At 35.2% G+C, this 21,363-nt stretch overlaps 3 protein-coding genes across 6 annotated transcripts; 1 reads left to right on the top strand and 2 right to left on the bottom strand.

The window, feature by feature from the left end:
- Nucleotides 1–2,819: 2,819 nt before the first annotated feature.
- Nucleotides 2,820–12,041, top strand: LOC132308768 (plasma membrane ATPase 4-like). Of its 3 annotated transcripts, XM_059806978.1 has the most exons (17): nt 2,820–2,967; nt 3,077–3,163; nt 5,944–6,063; nt 6,178–6,414; nt 6,497–7,258; nt 7,399–7,521; nt 7,612–7,716; nt 7,806–7,950; nt 8,053–8,217; nt 8,536–8,774; nt 8,874–8,906; nt 9,000–9,081; nt 9,291–9,451; nt 9,537–9,710; nt 10,579–10,761; nt 10,875–11,056; nt 11,642–12,041. In XM_059806978.1, exons 2-17 carry the CDS (start codon nt 3,104–3,106, stop codon nt 11,736–11,738), a joined length of 2,868 nt encoding a protein of 955 aa, XP_059662961.1. In that variant the 5' UTR covers nt 2,820–2,967; nt 3,077–3,103; the 3' UTR covers nt 11,739–12,041. The 3 variants fall into 3 exon arrangements, with proteins under 3 accessions (XP_059662961.1, XP_059662963.1, XP_059662962.1); XM_059806980.1 differs by lacking the exons at nt 2,820–2,967; nt 3,077–3,163 and adding an exon at nt 3,946–4,767; XM_059806979.1 differs by lacking the exons at nt 2,820–2,967; nt 3,077–3,163 and adding an exon at nt 4,787–5,278.
- A 50-nt stretch (nt 12,042–12,091) lies between these two features.
- LOC132308769 (peroxidase 16-like) lies at nt 12,092–13,748 on the bottom strand. The gene is made up of 4 exons (XM_059806981.1): nt 13,388–13,748; nt 13,082–13,279; nt 12,749–12,914; nt 12,092–12,588 (listed from the first exon to the last, which is right to left on the bottom strand). Exons 1-4 carry the CDS (start codon nt 13,595–13,597, stop codon nt 12,182–12,184), a joined length of 981 nt encoding a protein of 326 aa, XP_059662964.1. The 5' UTR covers nt 13,598–13,748; the 3' UTR covers nt 12,092–12,181.
- A 3,988-nt stretch (nt 13,749–17,736) lies between these two features.
- Nucleotides 17,737–19,953, bottom strand: LOC132308767 (F-box protein At3g07870-like). Of its 2 annotated transcripts, XM_059806977.1 has the most exons (3): nt 18,473–19,952; nt 18,219–18,346; nt 17,737–17,998 (listed from the first exon to the last, which is right to left on the bottom strand). In XM_059806977.1, exons 1-2 carry the CDS (start codon nt 19,464–19,466, stop codon nt 18,246–18,248), a joined length of 1,095 nt encoding a protein of 364 aa, XP_059662960.1. In that variant the 5' UTR covers nt 19,467–19,952; the 3' UTR covers nt 17,737–17,998; nt 18,219–18,245. The 2 variants fall into 2 exon arrangements, with proteins under 2 accessions (XP_059662960.1, XP_059662959.1); XM_059806976.1 differs by having other exon boundaries at nt 18,219–19,953.
- Nucleotides 19,954–21,363: the final 1,410 nt, after the last annotated feature.

Genomic DNA, 21,363 nt, shown 5'->3' with positions numbered 1-21,363 from the left:
ATTGTTTATATTGAGATTAACTGTTATGTGAGCTTTCCCGACTTAGCATGACCCCTAATTCTATTGTTCTATTCTTTGGTTAGGTTCACGGGGACACAAGAAGCGTGTTTTAGGTGCAACCTACTGAGCGATTCGCTCACCCCATTATACTTAACATTTTCAGGTCATGGAAAAGAATTGGCGGATGACAATCCACCGCAGGCTTGAAAGTTGTTAGAAGATCATTTTGTTGTTTTGTATTTTGGCTATTCGGTGTATAACTTCATGTAATGACTTAAAAAGATGTTGTAAGTTGATTATGCGATAATACTCATGTTTATGATCGTGGAATGTCTCATTTTTTATGGTTTAGCCCGCGTTTGAATCATTCTAAAGTCCCCATCTTAGTTTTCCTTTCATTTCTAAAGTGCAGCATGTCAGTTCCAGCTTCAGGGCTCGAAGAAGCCATTACGGTCGACCGAAATGGTGCATCGGTCGACCGAACCTACTGTTGGCTCTCGGGATCTCCTGTTTCGGTCGACCAAAATGGGGTTCGTTCGACCGAACCATCTTCACACTCTCGGGATCTCTTGTATCGATCGACCGTTTCTTGAAGGTCTGCTTCGGCCGACCGAAGCTCCACTTTGGTCGACCGAAGTGCACTTGTTTGGGTTGCTTTGCTCTTCCTCACTTGTTTCTCCACTCTTGATCCTTGGGGATTTGATTTGAGCCAATGTGAAAGTCTAGTTATGATCTTATAAGTGTCGTCACACCTCTAGAAATGATGGGTTTGACGTAGATGACCTCGGGTTCGAATAAGGATCCAGCTAACGGTTCGGACCTCCGGGTTCGAGTCGTTATAACCGGCCATCATCATCTCTATTCCACACATAAGCCCAAATCTTTAAAATTCATCAAAATAGGTCTATTCATCTGTCATGGTGGCTTATTAACTTGGTCTTCCTGAAAGAAACAAAACAATAGAAAAATAATAAAGAGATAAAATATTTACAGGTGTAATAACAACTTATGAATTGATATATGGTGACAATAGAAGAACAGATGATAGATTCTTTTGAGAATGAGATTGATAAATTTTCGAAAGAGAAAATGATGGGTATGTAATAAATATAACGACAAAAATGAGAAAGAAGCTGTTGTGGCCAATCACGTCAAATTCGATATTAATTGAGAGATTCTTTTTCGATTCCCCTATCATTACACACATACACACACATATATATCTTACCTTCATGCATGTATAATCATAAATAAAATAATATAAATTTAAAGAATTTTTAAAATAAATTGGAGAATTTACAATTATCGGTACATATTTTTACAAGTTTTTATCCATCTGAAATAAAAAACTATAATAATGAGATTATCCAAAATAATAACATTTATTTTTCCTAAAACGGGTTGGTGGGTCATGATGGGTTGACCTGTCTCATTTTGACCCAACCCATATTTAACCCATTACAAGCGGGTTAAATATGAATCACGACCTTTATTCAACCCGCCCGTATCTGACCATACCCAAACCTAAACCAACCCGCACATTTGCCACCTTTACATAATATATACACAAAATTTTATTATTCTGATGAGCAACAACATTTTAACAATTTTGGTGAGGATATTTCATGATAGAGTTGTTTTTGTTAAAAAAAAAAAAGAAAAAAGAAAAAAGAAGAAAGTGTGCCTCATCTTAGTATATTCAAATCATGATCACCTTTTTTTATTTTCAATTTTATTTGTTTAAATATTAATCTATTGTATTTAACACTTTGGAGAATTAATTTTTTAAAAAAATTATTTGTATTTTATAAGTAATTTGCAATAAGTTTTTATAACTTTTTGTGTTTAGGAGTAATTTAATTTGAAACTAACTCCAAATTATAGTAAAATTTTAATGTGGAGATTAGATTAGTCATATGGGTAATTCGAACTAACTCGAAATCTCAACTTGAATTTAAAAATAGAATAATTGATTAGACTCGAGTTGAGTAGCTAGGATTGAAGGTAGGATTAGAGGTGGACAATTTTATGGGTTAGGCTTGAGCTATACTCTAATATTCCTTACAAACTTGTTTAAGAAATTATTTATGAAGATTTAATGTTTTTACCCTTCTGACCTTTTTTTTTTTTTTTTGGCAATCTATTAATATTTTGACCAAAATTAAAGGTAATTGATAATACAAGTGTCATGTGATGCAATTTAAATGTATTAATATTGTGTTTGGAAGTATTAAATTGTAGCCTTGATATTGAAATTAAAAAAAAAATCAGTTTAAATTTAAATTAAATTTGATTCAATTTCAAATCCAAAATACTCAAACATATCGTAACTCAAATTCAATTTAGATTTAAAATTTCAATAAATGGTGTTGTTATATTTGAGTTGAAAATTTTGTAACTTTGATTTGCTTGAATTTAGGTTTTGAATAACATGAGGCCAACCCATACATTATCTTGCTACACGTGTCCTAATGCAACTAACCTAAATCTAACACTAATTTATCAACGTAAGCTAGCATGGCCAACCCACTTAGACCTTGTTCCCCCAGCAAAAAGAAAAAATAAAAAACAGGACTCATTAATGGCCACATATTATTGAGATTAAAAATAAATAAAAAAACTGAATGTATATATATTAAAAAACTATAAATGGAATACGGTCAAAGAAAATAAATTGCGAACCGTCTGGGTCCCACAATGGAGCGCTAAGGCTGCGTGAGTGGTTTTTATTTCTTTATTATTATTATTATTACTCGTCTACGGTTATATATATATATATATATATATATAGATATGGTACATATTTATAGATAGAGATACATGCACGCTTCGGGGGAATAAGAAGTCTTTATTTCCGCAAGATGGAGCAATCGTAGAGTCCATCAACAGCGCACTCTTGCGACACCATTACAACTACCGTGTGTCTCTTTCTCTCTCTACATTGTTGCAGCAGCAGTAGTTGTTAGGGTAATATGATGAATTTCTCTGGGGTTTTATCTGCTTATACTTAAGTTTCCTATATCTCACTCATCATTTCTTCACAGCTCTCTCTCTCTTTTTTTTTTTTGCTCCTCAGAGCTACAAGTCTCTCTCTCCTTCCAGTATGGGTAGTAGCAACAAGGCTTTAAGTCTCGAGGAGATTAAAAACGAGGCCGTCGATCTGGTATATTTTCTTCCTCTCTTTCTCTCTCTATTTATACATATGTTTATATAGATATATACATGTTCATCTTTGTTTCATTTTTGGCAATAAATATTGGCTTCTATATAGGTTTTTTTAATTTTTTTAATTTTTTCTGATCAATGCTGTACAGGTTTCAAATGTTGTTAGGTTTTTACTTTACGGCAAGGAAATCTCTATTGGTTCCGTTATGATTTTTCATTTTCATTTGAAACCCCTTTTTCATTTTCATTTGAAACCCCAAAAGATGGATATATATATATATTTTCTTAGGTGATGGATATTCACATATGTCTCCACTCCACTGGATATTCACATATGTCTCCACTCCACTAAGGGTTGAACTCTGACCTCACTTTCAAAATAAGGACTAAGAACTTGATGCCATTTGATACCATTAGGTTACTTGCTTCTCGATCATATATATATATATATGTAAATATATTTAATTAATATATAGTGAATTTCAGACCTGTACGTTTTATCAATTCATGCATCATTTCAAATATTCGAATCTGAAGTTGAAACTTTTATGAAGGATTTTAATTTCATCAACAAAATTTTGCAGAAAAGGTATATCAGAAAAATTGAATCAGTTAACACTCTGTGTCTTCAATGTCAATATATATAATATATATTTAATTATATTCATATTTGAGTGTTTACTTAAGCCATATAATCTTTCTCAATAGAAAAATTGAATCAATTAATATTGTACATGTTCAATATTACTTTAAATTACACAATTCTTCTCGACAGGCGTTATGCACAAATTATAATATAATTTCGTCAAATTATCATATAATTTGACCACCCTTCCGCTCTCGCTTTATGTAACTTATTTTATCCCATATTAAGAGTATAATGTTCTATATTCTCTGTTGACTATATGATTCTGTTGCATCGGCGGCGTATTTCTGACGCCTAGGTGCTTTTGCTTGGGGCTGAAATTGGCTTTATTATTCGGGAGCGTGATAGCCACGCTTCTGTCACGAGAAACAAGTGTTCTATCGCTCTCTCTGTGTTCTTCAACGAGACGTGAGTGAGCACGAGAATCATTGCTACGAAGTAAACAACAATTTAATGGAGAAAAAGAGAGTGTAAAACAATTCCCGTGAGGGACACGAACGAACGTGAGGGTAGTACAGAAAAATCTGATTTGGTTAGTGTTATTAGCAATTCGAAAACGAACACTCCCAAAACTATTTTCAGGAAAAAAAAAAAAAAAACTATTTTCAGGAAAATGAAATGACAAAAAGGCCCCTCATCTCCCCATCCAAGTGACGCACCCTCTCTCAATCGGCTCAATGCTGTTTCCTCTGTAAGACCTCCTTGCAAACAAACCCTAACCTAGTTGATTGATCTATTCTTTTCCATATTTTCATTTCGTTGCTGACCCTACAAATTACTCTCCTCTATGCCTCATTCAGTTTAATCTGGCATTATCATCGTCTATTTTGTTTGTCAGATGAAGAGATGGGGCGCTGATGACAAAATATCTTAGGATTCGTCACAAACTCAGATCTCTTAGAAACAAAAATGCCTTGCACTTTCAAATATAACTCTCTCGCACCCACCTGGATTAGGTTCCTCCTATACGCCATATCATTATCAATTTATCCGAACTGTTTAAATTTGCCCTTTATGCATTTCGAGTCTTTCCATCGTTAATCTATTGCTTGAAAAAAAGAAAGGGAAAAAATATGCAAAATTCTGAAATTAATGTTCTGATATGAAATATTTGTGTAATTGATAGAGAATTCTTGTGTCATGTTATATGTACTCACTCTCCATCAAAATAATTAAATGAACAAGGATGAAAAAAACACTTTGTTAGTTTGTTGTAACAATTTTTTGTATTGGGTTTTATATAATGTAAAGGGGCTAACAAATTTATGTGTCAGATCCTTTCTCACTTTCATCGATTGTTCAGGCCCTCATTGATGAATGGACCTCAGGCTTGGGCAGTATGATATCCTTCTATGTATTTTCAACATTGATGGAAATATTTATACATCAACTTTTTAACCAAAAGGATTCTTTGGGTCTGGAAAAAAGCTTTCATGCAAGTTTGATAATCGTGGTTCCATGAAGAACGTACTAACAATTACTTTATAATCTGCTATTTTTTCTTAGTTCTCTATGGAATTGCCTGTTATTGCTCTTGCAATCTTAAAAGCAACTCATTTGTTTTGCTGTCCTATATTGAGGATTACATTATGATCCTATATCCCTCTCAATGTTTTAGGTGATAAATGCAACTAATACATACATAATTTAACTTTGGTTTATTTATATTTTACTATCTGTACTTCTATGCTTCCGAAATTGGTGAAACAACTAATGCATAATACAATCTTCATCTAGCAACAGACGGTATGTAAGACCATAAGAGTGGCTATCATTTATTTGGGGCAAGAAAAAAAAACAGATTAAGAGGAAGATTCCCAACTTGAGAAAATTATAAGTTATGTGAGCTGAGTATCTTCCAAGTAGATATAATGATTCCTGATATTGCACTTAAAGCATGTTATTAGAACAATTGAAGTGGATGTTTTTTCTGGGGTTTTTATATATTTTCTGGCTTTTGGTTGCCCGTAAGCTAAATATTCAGTTTCAGTTGTTACATGTACCAATGGTCACTGTTGTAATTTTTTCATGTATTTTATAACAAGAAGGTACTAAGATTTTTTAGATAGTTGGTTGTGATGGTGTATTGCGTGTATGGTTTTGAGAAACTGATCATGATTTCTGATTTACAGGAAAAGATTCCTATAGAGGAAGTGTTTGAGCAGTTAAAATGTACAAGGGAAGGTTTATCGTCAGAAGAAGGAGCGAACCGGCTCCAAATTTTTGGACCAAACAAACTAGAGGAAAAAAAGGTCTGATTTAGAATATTGACAGTTTAAATTGTGCACACTGCTCTTTTTTTTTTTTTCGTTGTCGTTTTGGGAATTAATATCACAGCATATGATGATATAAAACTTCGTAAATAGGAGAGCAAGTTTCTCAAGTTTCTGGGCTTTATGTGGAACCCGTTATCATGGGTCATGGAAGCTGCTGCTATAATGGCTATTGTGCTCGCAAATGGTGGCGGGGAGCCTCCAGATTGGCAGGATTTCGTAGGAATTATTGCCTTGTTGTTGATCAACTCCACAATCAGTTTTGTTGAAGAAAACAATGCTGGTAATGCAGCAGCAGCCCTTATGGCTGGCCTTGCTCCAAAAACTAAGGTAAAAACTACTCAAAATTGCTATAAGTGATTGCGTATAATTCTTCTAATCTTTGTTAATATATCCTGGTAAGGGAATATAGGTTCTTAGAGATGGTAGATGGAGTGAGCAAGATGCAGCCATACTAGTTCCAGGGGACATCATAAGCATTAAGTTGGGAGATATAATCCCAGCTGATGCTCGCCTTCTTGATGGTGATCCCCTGAAGGTCGATCAATCTGCATTAACTGGAGAATCCCTTCCTGTCACTAAGCACCCCTCAGATGAAGTATTCTCTGGTTCAACTTGTAAACAGGGCGAAATTGAAGCAGTTGTTATTGCAACAGGTGTTCATACTTTCTTTGGTAAGGCTGCCCATTTAGTGGATAGCACCAACCAAGTGGGGCACTTTCAGAAAGTTCTTACTTCAATTGGTAACTTCTGCATTTGCTCAATTGCTGTTGGAATAATTATTGAGCTCTTGGTCATGTATGCAATACAGCACCGCAAGTACAGGGATGGAATTGACAATTTACTGGTCCTTTTGATTGGTGGAATTCCGATTGCCATGCCTACTGTTTTATCTGTTACCATGGCCATTGGTTCCCACAGGCTCTCTCAGCAGGGTGCAATCACCAAGAGAATGACTGCCATTGAGGAAATGGCAGGCATGGATGTTCTCTGCAGTGACAAGACTGGGACACTAACCCTGAACAAGCTAACAGTTGACAGAAGTCTGATCGAAGTATTTGCAAAAGGTGTGGAGAGAGAGCATGTGATACTGCTTGCAGCAAGAGCTTCAAGAACTGAAAATCAAGATGCCATTGATGCTGCCATTGTAGGGATGCTTGCAGACCCAAAGGAGGTAAAAATATCTGGAGTATATTATTTTATATGATTTTTATTTTATGTTATCCATGCTTTAAATTTGTTACAAGAATCAATAAATAGTAAAAAAAAAATGGTTCCAACTAATTTTTTTTCTTTTATTATTACCTTCGACAGGCACGAGCTGGTATCAGAGAGATTCACTTTCTTCCATTCAATCCCGTGGATAAGAGGACTGCTCTAACCTACATTGATTCTGATGGAAATTGGCATCGAGCCAGCAAAGGTGCCCCTGAGCAGGTACCTTATTTTTCGTATTTTGAGAAGTAGATCTTCAAACTTTCAAAAAAATAAGTGGTGAATTTTGTCTTTCTCATCCTTTACAAATAGATATTAGCCCTTTGCAACTGCAAGGAGGATGTTAAAAAGAAGGTTCATTCGGTAATTGAAAAGTTTGCTGAACGTGGACTTAGATCTTTGGCTGTTGCTAGACAGGTATGCAGTTGTCACTTCGGTGCATTTTTGTCTTGTTGATTTAATGGAATATTTTGGTTCTTATTGTTGCTTTCGTGATTGATTTGCAGACAATTCCTGAGAAAACAAAGGAAAGTCCAGGGGCTCCATGGCAGCTTGTTGGTTTATTGCCTTTATTCGATCCACCCAGGCATGATAGTGCAGAAACCATTAGAAGAGCTCTTAATCTAGGTGTGAATGTGAAGATGATTACTGGTAATAATTCTGTATATTACTCCCCTTAAAGTATTTAATTTTAATCTTATTCCTCACTTATTCTTCATCTCTAATTGTTTTTAATTATTCCTCAATGCATAGGGGATCAGCTTGCCATTGGCAAGGAAACTGGACGCAGGCTTGGAATGGGAACAAATATGTACCCCTCTTCTACACTGCTTGGTCAAGATAAGGATTCATCCATTGCAGCCCTCCCTGTAGATGAGTTGATCGAAAAGGCTGATGGATTTGCTGGAGTATTTCCAGGTACTTTTTTGTTTGCCATATTGTATAACTGGAAACACTTTCAACTTTCTTGATTAAATAGTACACTCTATGATCCTAAAATTTGAAATCCTCAAATATCCCAAACATTAATTAAATTTTTGTATTTTGCTCAATTTTCTTCAAAAAACTTGGATCATACAGAACAAATCAACAGTAATAATGACATAAGATTATCCCTCGTCCCTATTCTCTAACATGTATTGCTTTCATGCATGCCATCGATCATTAAAAATTTCGTAATTTTTTGGAATTTGGAATTTGCTTCAATAATTTAATGGGCTGCTCTGTATATGATAGAGCATAAATATGAAATTGTAAAGAGGTTGCAAGAGAGGAAGCACATTTGTGGAATGACGGGAGATGGTGTCAATGACGCCCCTGCTTTAAAGAAGGCAGATATTGGCATTGCTGTTGCTGATGCTACTGATGCTGCTAGAGGTGCTTCAGACATTGTCCTCACTGAACCTGGACTGAGTGTTATAATAAGTGCAGTGCTGACTAGCAGGGCTATTTTCCAAAGGATGAAGAACTACACAGTGAGTTACCTCCTTCCTTTTCAGTGATCAAGTTTTTATGTCTTAAAACATGTCTGAGCTAACTTTCTGTGTTTTTGGCTTTTACCTTCTACTTTTCAGATCTATGCTGTTTCAATCACCATCCGTATTGTGGTGAGTACTGAAAATTCTTTGGAGATGTTTATTCAAAAAATGGTTTAGTATTGTTATAAAACTCAATTTTATTCTTTGTTCTCAATTCTGCAGTTCGGCTTCATGCTTATTGCTCTGATTTGGAAGTTTGACTTTGCTCCTTTCATGGTTCTAATTATTGCCATCCTAAATGACGGTGAGATTAGATCTTGTAAAGCATAAAACGGAAGCAATAAATAAATCAAGCGGTTCAGCCATTAGGGCCTACATCAATGGCACAAAGAGCCCAAAGAGCTACATCACTTAATATAATACTCTCTCAATTCATATGCAATACAATGGTTCTTTCTCAGTTTAGTGTTGGTTTTTGTTATGATCCTGACTATATCTGTCATATACACATAGGAACAATTATGACAATCTCAAAAGATCGAGTGAAGCCATCTCCAATGCCAGACAGCTGGAAACTGAAAGAGATTTTTGCAACTGGCATTGTGCTTGGAGGCTACATGGCACTAGCGACAGTATTGTTCTTCTGGGTTATGAAAGATACCGACTTTTTCTCGGTACAAAATATGTAATTTGGTTTGTCCTGATAATCTTAACATCACAAAAATGCTAATGATTGTTTTATTTATTTGTTCAATGCAGGACACATTTCATGTGAGATCGTTGAGAAATAACCCTCCTGAAATGATGGCAGCCTTGTACTTGCAAGTGAGTATTGTGAGTCAGGCACTCATATTTGTTACAAGATCTCGCAGCTGGTCCTTTGCAGAACGCCCTGGACTACTGTTACTCACTGCTTTTATAATAGCTCAACTGGTAAGATTTTTTATAACCTGCTAATCTCTGTAGTTCAAGTTAATACACCAATGTTGTAATTAGCAATTCTAGATGGGCGTTTGTTTTAGGCCTAAATTTTCCTTTTCAAACCATACTATTCTTTCTTGGATTCAACGATACACAATCATGTAGGTGTTGTCCAGAAAAAGTCTGAAATTAGGGGTAACATTAGTAACTTTCCGATGGAATTATGCAAGTGAATACTTCTGGTTTGAAGGGAATAATACAAAGGTGTATGACTCTCCCTGAATGACCAGGAAACTTGGTGGTGAACAGCATGATAATATGGAACTGTTAAACGTGTTGTTTCAAAGAATTCATTAGTCGTGTGACATTATAATTCTAGAAGCAGCAGTTTCAATTTTCAAAGGATACATTTCTAATAATTATGAGGGATTTTTTACAGATTTTATACAAGCTTTATGAGGTCAATGTTGTAATATTTTCAACTTAAATTCGTATCACACGCCATGAGAACTATACACTGGTAGCTTTCTCAAATGAGAGTGAGTTGACCACAGTACTACAAAAACAGTGGTTATTTCCTTTTTTGGAGTATTATTACATAGAATAATACACAGGTGTTGGTAGCTACCGGTGTATAGTTTTCATGGTAAAGTAAAAGAAATAGACTCATTTAGATGCCATAATAAACTAAATGAAATACTATCTTAAATTACAATGAACTTATTTGATCTTCATTAAATGTTGTATTGCTCTGTAGTACTATTTTTCCTGTAGGTGATTTTCATTCTGCAAACTGGATGACAATTTTTCCTATTACATTTGGAAAACTAATGGATAACTTACTTTAATGAAACATGTAAAAGCATTGTTTAATTTACAGGTTGCCACAGTTATAGCTGTTTATGCCAACTGGGGTTTTGCAAAAATAGAGGGATGTGGTTGGGGGTGGGCTGGTGTCATTTGGCTTTACAGCGTGGTTACATATATTCCACTTGACATCCTCAAATTTGTCATCCGTTATGTTTTAAGTGGGAAGGCTTGGGATAATCTTTTGGAGAACAAGGTAGGTTTTCTATTGTGATAATTCTTTAAAAGTTCGGGCATTTCAGTATTTAGAAATGGTTGGTTCTTTAGGTGGGTTTTGACTCCATTATTTTTGTTTTGCTCTTACAACAGACTGCCTTTACTACTAAGAGCAACTACGGCAAAGAAGAGAGAGAAGCACAATGGGCTGCTGCACAGAGGACTCTACATGGCCTTCAACCACCTGAAGCCAGTAATATTTTCTCTGAAAAGAACAGTTATAGGGAGCTTTCAGAGATTGCAGAGCAAGCAAAGAGACGGGCTGAAGTTGCAAGGTAAGCTATTTGTTTTAGCTTTTAACATTAACTCTTTGGAAGACTCATGCCTGGTCATTGAAGTATGCTAGTGAAAAGTTACCTTCTTTAATCAAGCTACTGTCATTTAAGCCTTAGATCCTTTAAGCGATGCCAGGTTTTTTTGCCAATGAGAGCAGGCACATGGTTATGACGCAGAACAATGATATGCCTTGTTTAGATTTACTCTTACCAAAAAATCACGACGTTTCAGTTTTTAAGCATCTAGGTTCAATTTCACAAAATTTTGTTCCAACTATTGGAGTTGTCTACAACTATACTAGCGATTTCTTCTGGTTGAATGAAGTAAAAAACAAAGCGCACAGATAAAAGAGGTCAAAAATAAGAAGGGACACTGAAATTGTTGAAAATGACCAGAATATCCCCATCTTTACCACAATATTTGGTGGAAACTTTGGCCCCCAATCTCTGCTGTAAGTTGGGTGCTCAGTAATTGCTTCTGTAGACAAGTTCTTCTCCATTGTGAAGCATCCAACAAAATCAGGAAATATACAGCTTCAAGATTAATCTTCAAGTTCTTATCGGTGATGGATTGACTTGTTTCAGGCTCCGGGAGTTGCATACGCTGAAGGGGCATGTTGAATCAGTTGTGAAGCTGAAAGGACTAGACATTGATACAATCCAACAGCATTATACAGTTTGAGCCAGGGCTTCAAAAAGGTGTGGGACCCTGTGGTTATCCAATAGTATTCCGTAATTAAGAATTATTAAGGCTATGTAAAATTTTAATCTTCCAGACGGTTAGATTAGTGATATTCCTCGTGCTACTTTTTCAATCTTCAGTTTTTTTTATTTTATTGCCTGTTCCAAGTGCAGAGGATATATCAGTTTTATCTGAAACAAAATAGCATTACCCAGACAAAATGTAGACAGTTCTTTTTTATTTTCTTTAGAGAAGCAGTTTCATATGAATGATTATGCCTAATTTCTCCTTTTTCCCCAAGAACTTGAATAGTGTATGGATTTTATTTTATAGAACTAGTAGGCTTTTGCAGATGATAGAACTGCATCTGTAATTAAAAAAATATAAGGGACAAGCGTAACAGCATGCTCAAAATGAATTGATGTAAATTAAATTTCTTTCTTCTAGTTCAACACAGTGCAATCACTTCGGATTTCACCCTGGCTTCCAGTTTTAACACCAACCCGTCCAAGCTTTGTAATGGCAGCCACGAAAACCTTTTCAAATGCTGTCTTGTTTGATGCAAACAGATTGACAAAATTTCTTGACCTCTTGTCAGTAAATAAGGATTGATCCGAGGTGAACAGCCCCCTTCCTTTCTGAAGGTTTTTGTAGTACATGTTATCGAATGTTTGAGGTGTGTTCGGGTCCATGGGAATGGCGATTCTGGGGTCTACATTTATAGGACACATATCTTGTAGCTGCCTTGCATATGTTGGGTTGAGTGTAGGGTCAGTCCTACTCTTGCTGTTGAAGTTGTGAATACGTGTGGAGAATTTGCTGCAGTGCGAAAACCCAATTGTGTGCGCTCCTGCAGTAATTCATATTTTCATGAACATGAGTACATATAAAATTGTTAAACAATCCCAACTATGAACATGTTCATATTGGTTTCTAATTTGAAAGGTCTTTGAAATAAAAATAACCCCCGTTCTGTCTTCTGTGTAATGGTCTCTGAAAAAAATTCGTACCTGAGAGGGCAATTAAGTCTATTTGAGTTAGACCATGTGAAGCAAACATTGCATTGAGCTGGTTTAAACTGAATTCAGGGTGAGGGAGATGGTGTTGCACACTGGCTTTGTTAGAGATCCTCCCATCAAGTCTTCCCAGCTCTACAGCATAAGATGGTCCTCCTGTCTGCAGCAAAACACACACACACACACACACAAAATTTAGATGTTAGAATTGAATTCCATTGATGAAGGGATCCCAAATGATAGAAATGTGTTATAATTTTGTTGCAAACAGCATTTTTGAAAAAAAAAAAAAAAAAAAATTGTTCATGAGAGAAAAAGTTTGATCACCATAGCTATCACATCTCTGGTGGCCATGGCCAAAATATCAGCACACGAAACCTGATTTTTGCACCCGGGCTCTCTTTCAACAGCAGCCTTGGCTTTAATCACCGTGTCAAACCCATCCCCAGCAAGGGAAATATTGTCCTGATGATCCTTCTCTGCAGTGTTATTGGGCGAAGCTAGCATCACCGAAGCATCACAGCCCTACCAAATATATGTGCATATAAGAGATGACTAAGTTTTGTCATAAGCATTCAGAAAATAGAAGGCAATTAACGTTGTTTAGATAGAGCTGAAGAGAGGTTGACAAACCTGAACAAAACAATCGTGAAAGAAGAGTCTTAGGGTGGCTGGCGCTGTCACAAAAGTCTGTCGGAACTTCTCTTGGACCGTGGAACGGACAATGGATTCGACATTTGGGCAGGTCTTTCTGTAATAATCATGATGAAGAGTAGCAGAAGTTGTGGTCATAATGTGAAGAAACAGAATTATTAAGTGTAAAAAGAGACCTTGAGAATACATTGTTTCTGCTGACCCTTTCTTCTTGTTTCGCTATGTGTAGATTGAAGATGGTAGCTCAAACATATATATATATATAATGGGTTGTTTATATCTGTGAAGAATCATGGATATGATGAGAAGAGATTGAGCGAAAAACAACAAGATTGTATACCAAAACGAAACGCTTTGTACAAAAGTACGTTGTGGGAGGGAAGAACATGGACTGACAAGTACACCCTGGCCATGAGACATCATTTGTTTTGAGTTATCTTTTCCTAGGATGGAATATGAAAGTATCAAAGGTATAGAATGTGCCCAGAAACTTGAAGTTAGGATGTGACAAAAGAAAGAGGCTAATAATCTACAACTCCATGTGCTGCTGTACCTAATGGAATAGCATATTGCTCTCTCTCTTCTAATAGAAATTAAAGATTCAAAAAAAAAAAAAAAATGAAATGGAAATCCTTGTTAAATGTCAGGTCATTGTCGGCCTCATAGATTCCTTGTGACAAATAATAATGATGAATCGATGACGATGAAAAAAAAAAAAAAAAAAAATGATAGTTGATAAGTATGTCTATCAATGAAAGATAGCAGTTCCAAAACATCAAAAAATTGTAAGTAGTCAACCATACACTTCAAAGAGAATATCACACATTTCTCAGGCGAAACAACTACAAGCAGCACAGGCAAATCCAGCAGAATATCTAACAGAAGAAAATGATAATGCTGATTAGGTTTAGCTTTCTGCTTGGTTGATATCATAATTTTGATTCAAAACAATAGAGCAACCTAATAGAACCTTAACTAGCTAGTTTGCTCACAACAATATATGTTTTAAGCAGCATTGAGGTGGTTTGTAAAACAACAAAAAGATATGCTCTCAGTTCTTCTCTGGATCAAGGCCATCCAACCAGAGTTGCATTTGATTCAACTTCTATTTTTGAATTTGTTTTCCTTTAAGTAATACTCCAATCATTAAAATTAGAAAGAGACTCTCTCTTTTTGTTTTGTTAGATGGAATAGAAAAAATTATATAAAGAAATTTACCTTTCAAAAGAAAAAAATGACTTGAAAACTTTTGTAATAGCTTGCCTTTTTTATTTTATTTATTTATTTATTATTTTTTTTTTCTTTCGTTCATATTTGGAGGGATAAAAATTTGTGAAGAAAGAAAGATAATTCATCCATCTCTTTTTTCTTCTCTCCTTGTCTCAACTCTACTTATTTCTTCCTTCCTTCCTAACTTCCCTCCTCCCCTCTTCGTTCCTTTCCACCTACAACGAAACATTAGACACAGACTTTTTTCTCTCTTGCATGTTTTTCCATCCACAGACATCACCCATTCTTAAATTGTCCATTATTTTTGGATAAGGATTTCATTATCCATTACTGTTTGTGTTTGTAACCAAATAACAAAATCAAAGAAAAAAAAAAATTATGATTTGTGGACTGATTTTTAAAAAGTTATTTTACAGTGACTATGGTCATCTACTTGCACCCGAGCAATTTAAATAAAGTCGGCTGATTTTTATTTATTTTTTTAATTTTATTTTATAGTGATTATGATCACCATACAACAATTATTTCAAAAGTTTGATAATTATAATTAATACATATATTTTATACAGAATTGGGTTTAAAAACGATTAACAAGATTGATTTCTCTTAAACCAACAGTTTCACATTCAATATTTTAAGTTAAGTATGTCGATGTAGATGACATCAACTTACAATTAATTAACATAAACCTATATACTCTAAATCGCAGGTACCATTTACTACTTTATCAGATATTTGAAAAATTGAAGGACAGTGTTTATATACTTTTAAATACGCGCTCAATCTTCAATTGGAAACGGAAATAAAACAAAATCTAGCAGATCTCAATCAAAGGTTAACCTAAAGAGGCAGTCGAATTGGCATAGTCTCTGGCGATCAACTTCTATCAATGTTAAGCTTGTGCTTTGCTTTGAACTCATTCAATCCCCATAATTTGATGGTGATTATAGCTATGCGAAAAAACAAATTTACTTTCGTTACCCAAAAACAAGAATAAATTTTTATTTCCTTTCCTTCAAACTAAAGAATCAATCTTAATCTAAAACCATTGAATATTGAGAATACTTGCACAATTTAGAGTATCCAAACAATAACATTTAGCAATAAACAATTTTTATTTTTTTTAAATTTTTTTTTGGGATAACTAAGTACTCTTCTGTATGGGCAATAAACAAATATTAGATGCCTGTAACCTAAACGTTCCAAAGTAAAGCAGCATCAACAATAGATGACACATTTTTTAAATAAACAGATCTAAGTGATGAACAGAATTTCATCAAGAGATATACCAACCAATGTATACAAGCCAATTTTAAGACCCCCACACACTAAAAAAAAAAAAACAAAGGTTACGACCAATTTCATCAGTAAACAGGTTTCTTAGCATCAGAATTTTCAGCAAAATAGTGAATTCATGCTTCAACATGATAAGCATGTTTATGAATCAAGAAAATTGCAAGTAGTCAAGCACAAACTTCAGGGGAATATCATTTTTCTCAGGAGAAACAATTACATGCAGCACAGGCAAATCCAGCAGTATCTCCAACAGAAAATGACAATGCCGGTTAATACCATAACTTTCTGCTTGGTTAATACCATAACTTTGATCCAAAACAATAAAGCACCCTAATAGAACCTTAACCAAGCTCATTTGCTCACAACAATATGTTTTAAGAAGCATTGAGGCAGTTTGTAAAATGACAAAAAGATGTACTCTGAATTCTTGTCTGGATCAAGGTCATCCAACCAGAGCTAAATTTCATCAATTTCAACAGTTCTAATCAAATTTTATGTTGTAAGCCATGTTTCCTCAATTTAAAAGGTTCTAAAATGAGAATTTGTCACAAGAATATATTGCAGCAATCGAAAAGTAAGAGGAAACAAACTATAGGATTTCAAAAATATTCGTCGTTAGGATAGGGGAATGTCTTGGCAAGCAGCCTGTTAAGCTTGTCCTAGAAACTTGACATTAGGACTCAGAAGATAATGCGAGGTTTCACCATCAATTAAATAGGTGTATCAAAGCAATAGATCTAGTACCTCAGAATACCATCAAGTAACAACACATCACCAGCAAGCACATTATTAATTCAAGTTACAGGACTTAAAATATGCCTATGACATACTGAAAAGGGATAAAAAGAAAGCAAAAAATGAAGATATTTTTGCCTTGTTTAATGGCTTTTTCATCAAATGCCACACAATTTTTGAATCAAGTCTGAATAAGGTGCACAAAAAGGTATTAGCAGTTCTAAAAGCCAACTTCACAGGGTCACTAAAGCTAATTGACTTTTATTTGTTTAAATAAGATGGAATTTTATTTGCATAAAAAAGAAGGTAAACTAATATTATTAGTGTAATGGTTGAAACTTAAACACAGTAACAAGTGGTATGAAGGCCATATATTTTATTATAGTCTCATCCCATCAAGTCAAAGTTACACAACCAATAATAAGAGTGGATGGCACTACTTTGGAATTTCATTCAAGTTAAACTAATTTATTTTATGCTAGATATCTACTGTGTAGTCTCTTGACCAATTAGAGGTGATAACCCCACTGTGCAGGCACGTGGAACTGATTCTTTAGCCTACAAAAAGGCTGCAAATAAACAAAGCGTGTTTCTTTTCTAAGTAAACAAGCCAAACTTAAACAACAAATTTTACTCGTAACCAAATAAGTTAGCCTACTCATTAGGCAAGCAAACATGTTGATAAACAGATTTTCGTTAAAAAAATAAAATAAAATAAAAAATAAAATCTCCTTAAGACTAGTTAACATGACTCATTTATTAGGCCTTACATGGGTTTATACCCTTTCTTTTATCAATCTAGATCTTAACCTGAAGATGGAGCTCTTGAAAAGAGCTTTAGAACTCATATTGCCTAAACGAGCCAAATAAGCTGAGCTAGACCTTAGCTTGCATTATGCGAACCAAAGGGAAAACTACCAACGATTTCCTACCAAATATCCTGATTAGTGATTTCTGAATGCTTCGTTCAAAATCCAACAAGATGGCCCAAAAAAGGTACACTTGACAACTACATTCATATATTATAATGTGGAAAAAACCTCATAACAGATTTTAGAAACAATCAATGGCATCACAAGATAAGCAATAATGGATAAATAAAATTTCAGCATAACATATGTAAGGCATTGCAAGCCTAAATTCTCCAACAGTTCAAAAGCAAACAAGTTAGATAAATCCTTACTTAAAGAAAGTTGTTGACGACATCTATATACATAAAATCTAAGCAAAGTAAAACAAACTAAAAGCAGGGAAATAGTTCACTACGCAACGTCTACTCCCACCTTCCTTCGATTCTTCCTTTTTTATTTTCCAAGTTGGGCTTCAACCCTGCAAGACAAGATCCCTTTCACGTCAGACACAAAAGCATATCAAGATTTAGGAAAACTATTACTCATGAGAAACAGAAATTGACGGTAAAACTTTTAATTTTATGCCACCTACTAAAGCAACGATAACAGGGATTATTTAAATGTGAGGTTGAGCTTTGACATTCATATGTATTGATAACAGAACTTAGCAATAGCATATAAAATAAGTGAAATCATGCCTCTCGATATAGGTGAGGTTGGTTTCCTTAAGCTCCACTCCCTTCTGGATGCAAAACAGGTGATACCTCACAAGTGACTGCATCACAAAATTTTGTCCCAAGTAAAACTAGACTCTCTGGGTAAGCATCTGCAAATAAGTTCTTATACCATAAATCATCAAGAAAACCAGGAATTCGAGAATTTACAAACAACTTAAATTTTAGAAATACAACGTCCTCTTCTTTAGAATGATTGCATATCAGAAATCCCTCACTTGTTGCCAGTAGAGCTTCACCGCTCTTTCTGAAGCCAACACACCTAAATCTGTCACGCATTTGAAATGTGAATCGTTTACTCCAAGACTCCTCAGCCCCATACTCTTCCAACACCCATACGCAACAACTCTCCCCATTCTGAATACTGTGATGCTCAATTAGAGAGAGTGATTCTTGAAACTTGGCAACACGAACATCTAGCAATCCTTCCTTACCACCCATGTTAGCAGGCATCATAATCTTGTCAAATGCCTCATAACCCATGTTGAAGGACAAAATCAAGCTTTGATCCCTCGTATCTGTTGCAATCCAATGTGCAGCCCCTTTCACATAAACCTGGGGAGCACGTTCCTTCTCGATGACATATGGAAGAAGATCCAAATGGCCGATATTCCGCCAAGTGCCGGTGCTCAGAGTGAAAATGTCAACCTCCGGTGGAGTTTTCAAAACCGTAGATCCATCTTGTTGGAGATACACAATCCTCACCACCTTGAAATCATGTGTGAGTGGATCAAAACCGAACCCAATGCTATGCATAAATGGACCATGTGATTGAAAGGTGACTCGAACTGGGGCCGGGAGTGTTATCAGATTTTGAATCAACGGGTTCCATAGATGCAGGTCCTCCGTGTACTTGGACAAATCATCGGAAAGGCAAATGAGACCATTGCAGCAACCAATTACCCTAAAATTCTTGTTTGGGAAGCTCTTGAAGGGAAACCCTAGCTTTGTATACTCACGGAACTTTTTGTTATCGCAACCTATAGTGTATCGTGCTTCAGAGCTGCAATCAGAGTAGCTTCGAACTAGTATAAGCTGGTTGTTGTTGTTGTTGGCAGAAAGAGTATGTCTATTGAGGTGTGTGGTGATGAAACTAGGGCCTGTGACCAGAGAGTACCACGATTTGCAGACACAGGCGCATTGGGCGATGGTCTTGATGGGTAGTCTAGCGATGATATCGATCAACACATCTGGAGGCAGAAAGTCTGACATTTTCTTCTAATGGGTTGCTTTGCTTGAAACAACACAAAGATTAATCAACAAATTAAACCCTTATCTTGTGATTTCGAGCAAGAGATTACCATTTTCTTTCTACTAGAGAAAATGCGAGGAAGAGATCACCGCTCTCTTTGTGCTTTACAAAACCCTAGAATTGCAGGGTTTTTTTAGGGACCCATTTATATCCGTTAGCTTCATACGAATAAAAATACACATATATCCTACAGTACCTTTTTTTTTTTTTTTTTTTTTTTTTTTTTTTTTTTTTTTAATAAAACACAAATAAATTCTATAAATTTTGTTAGGACCAATAACTTCTACTTACAATTTTTTTTTTAAAATTTAAATCATAGTCACTAAATATTCTAATTATACACTTACTAAATTAAATATAAAATTTAGACTCAAATTTATTTTTTTCTTTTTTTCATTGGCAGGCTTCACACTTCCATTATTTTTAGTTAATGCTTTAATTATCTATTATTGCTTGGATCCGAATATCAAATTCAAAGCAAAAATTAACTCCCACGTTATCTCCTTAAAAAGCTTCATCTCTCTCTCTCTCTCTCTTTCTTCTTCTTCTTCTTCTTCTTCTTCTTCTTCTTTTTTTTTTTCTTTTTTTTTTTCAACAAGGCAATCAAGGATAGCTTGTGCTACTTTAAATTTCCTGGCGTTAGCTTGCTTATTAGGGTCATTGAGACCCCTAATATTCCAAAAAACAATCATCATGCAAAATCAATGTAAGGAAAGAGCACCACAATACATTAGAGAAAGGAGGGATTGCCCTCAACCCTGCGATTATCGCTACGACACCTCGCAAGTCTCTTTAGATCTCTCCTGGCTTGACGCCTTGATAGAAAACAGTAGCAGCAGCCTTTTACATTGTATAAAAGGTGTGGCAAGGAGGGTTCTAAGGCTCAAGTCTTAATTTGGCATATGCTAGATGATGGGGTCCACTTGGAATCTCGATAATTGGGGTGTTTGGTCAAATTGGATAATTATGGTAACTCGCATCAATTATGATCAAATGTCATAATTATGGTAACTTGCATCAATTATGATCAAATTTCATAATTATGGTAACTTGCATTTATTATGATCAAATTGCATCAGTTAATAGTAATTACTTTATTATGTTAGTGTCATATTGATTACCTCGATTATGGGTAATCATAGAGTCTAAACATTGATTACCTCAATCATGGGGTGATTACTATTATTAAGCTATAGAGTCAAGTGGATTACCTCAATTATGGGGTAATCCAAAGGTCATGAGCTACACTCACAGAATGCTTTCAAAAACATTTTTATTCTTCATGGATTGAGTCACCAAGATTACAAGATATAAGGATGTGACGCCTTCTCTAGGTTTGATGCCTAGACTTGTTGGTGTGATTCCAGTATTTTTTTTTTATTTTTTATTTGTTACTCTCAAATCCTTTATCTCTACTAACACATCTTGAACCATAATCTGTTTCTCTGACTTTCAACCCAAAATTCTTATTTGTTTTCAATTGTTTGAGGTTGTCCTTATCCTACATCACATCATGCCTACTCACTTGATGTTCTTTGGCATAAGCCTCAACCTTATCTTGACCAAGGGAGACCTTTCTCCTAACCTCCAAAGTGGAGTTTTGAGTAGACCACTTACCCTCTTCCATGTCTTTAAAGAAAGTTGGAAATCTACTAGAAGGATTGCATCCACTGTTACATATTGGGAGCTCTTATAATAGTGATCCCTAGACTCCTTATCCTTTTTATCATAGAGGCTGCTCCTAAGACATTTTGAAGTGTTTCAGGATATCTACTCATATCTTCCATTTCCTTACTACCATCTTTCGGAATCTCAGCATCATAATCACCTGGACCATGGTGTTCAGGAATAAGAACG

Source organism: Cornus florida, unplaced genomic scaffold (genome assembly GCF_030987335.1).
Source record: "Cornus florida cultivar Cherokee Brave unplaced genomic scaffold, ASM3098733v1 CherokeeBrave_3.0.0_Hap2_Chr05, whole genome shotgun sequence".
NCBI lineage: Eukaryota > Viridiplantae > Streptophyta > Magnoliopsida > Cornales > Cornaceae > Cornus > Cornus florida.
This window is presented reverse-complemented; position numbering and strand designations above follow the sequence as displayed.

Bases quoted from the DNA above. Each gene is read 5' to 3' on its own strand.
- LOC132308768 (XM_059806978.1), top strand. From the start codon at position 3,104: ATGGGTAGTAGCAACAAGGCTTTAAGTCTCGAGGAGATTAAAAACGAG. The intron at 7,717-7,805 runs GTATGCAGTTGT...ATTGATTTGCAG, and splicing joins CTTTGGCTGTTGCTAGACAG to ACAATTCCTGAGAAAACAAA. The intron at 8,775-8,873 runs GTGAGTTACCTC...TCTACTTTTCAG, and splicing joins AAAGGATGAAGAACTACACA to ATCTATGCTGTTTCAATCAC.
- LOC132308769 (XM_059806981.1), bottom strand. From the start codon at position 13,597: ATGTATTCTCAAGGTCTCTTTTTACACTTAATAATTCTGTTTCTTCAC. The intron at 13,280-13,387 runs GTTTGTCAACCT...TATATTTGGTAG, and splicing joins TTCACGATTGTTTTGTTCAG to GGCTGTGATGCTTCGGTGAT. The intron at 12,589-12,748 runs GTACGAATTTTT...GAATTACTGCAG, and splicing joins AGACTTAATTGCCCTCTCAG to GAGCGCACACAATTGGGTTT.
- LOC132308767 (XM_059806976.1), bottom strand. From the start codon at position 19,466: ATGTCAGACTTTCTGCCTCCAGATGTGTTGATCGATATCATCGCTAGA.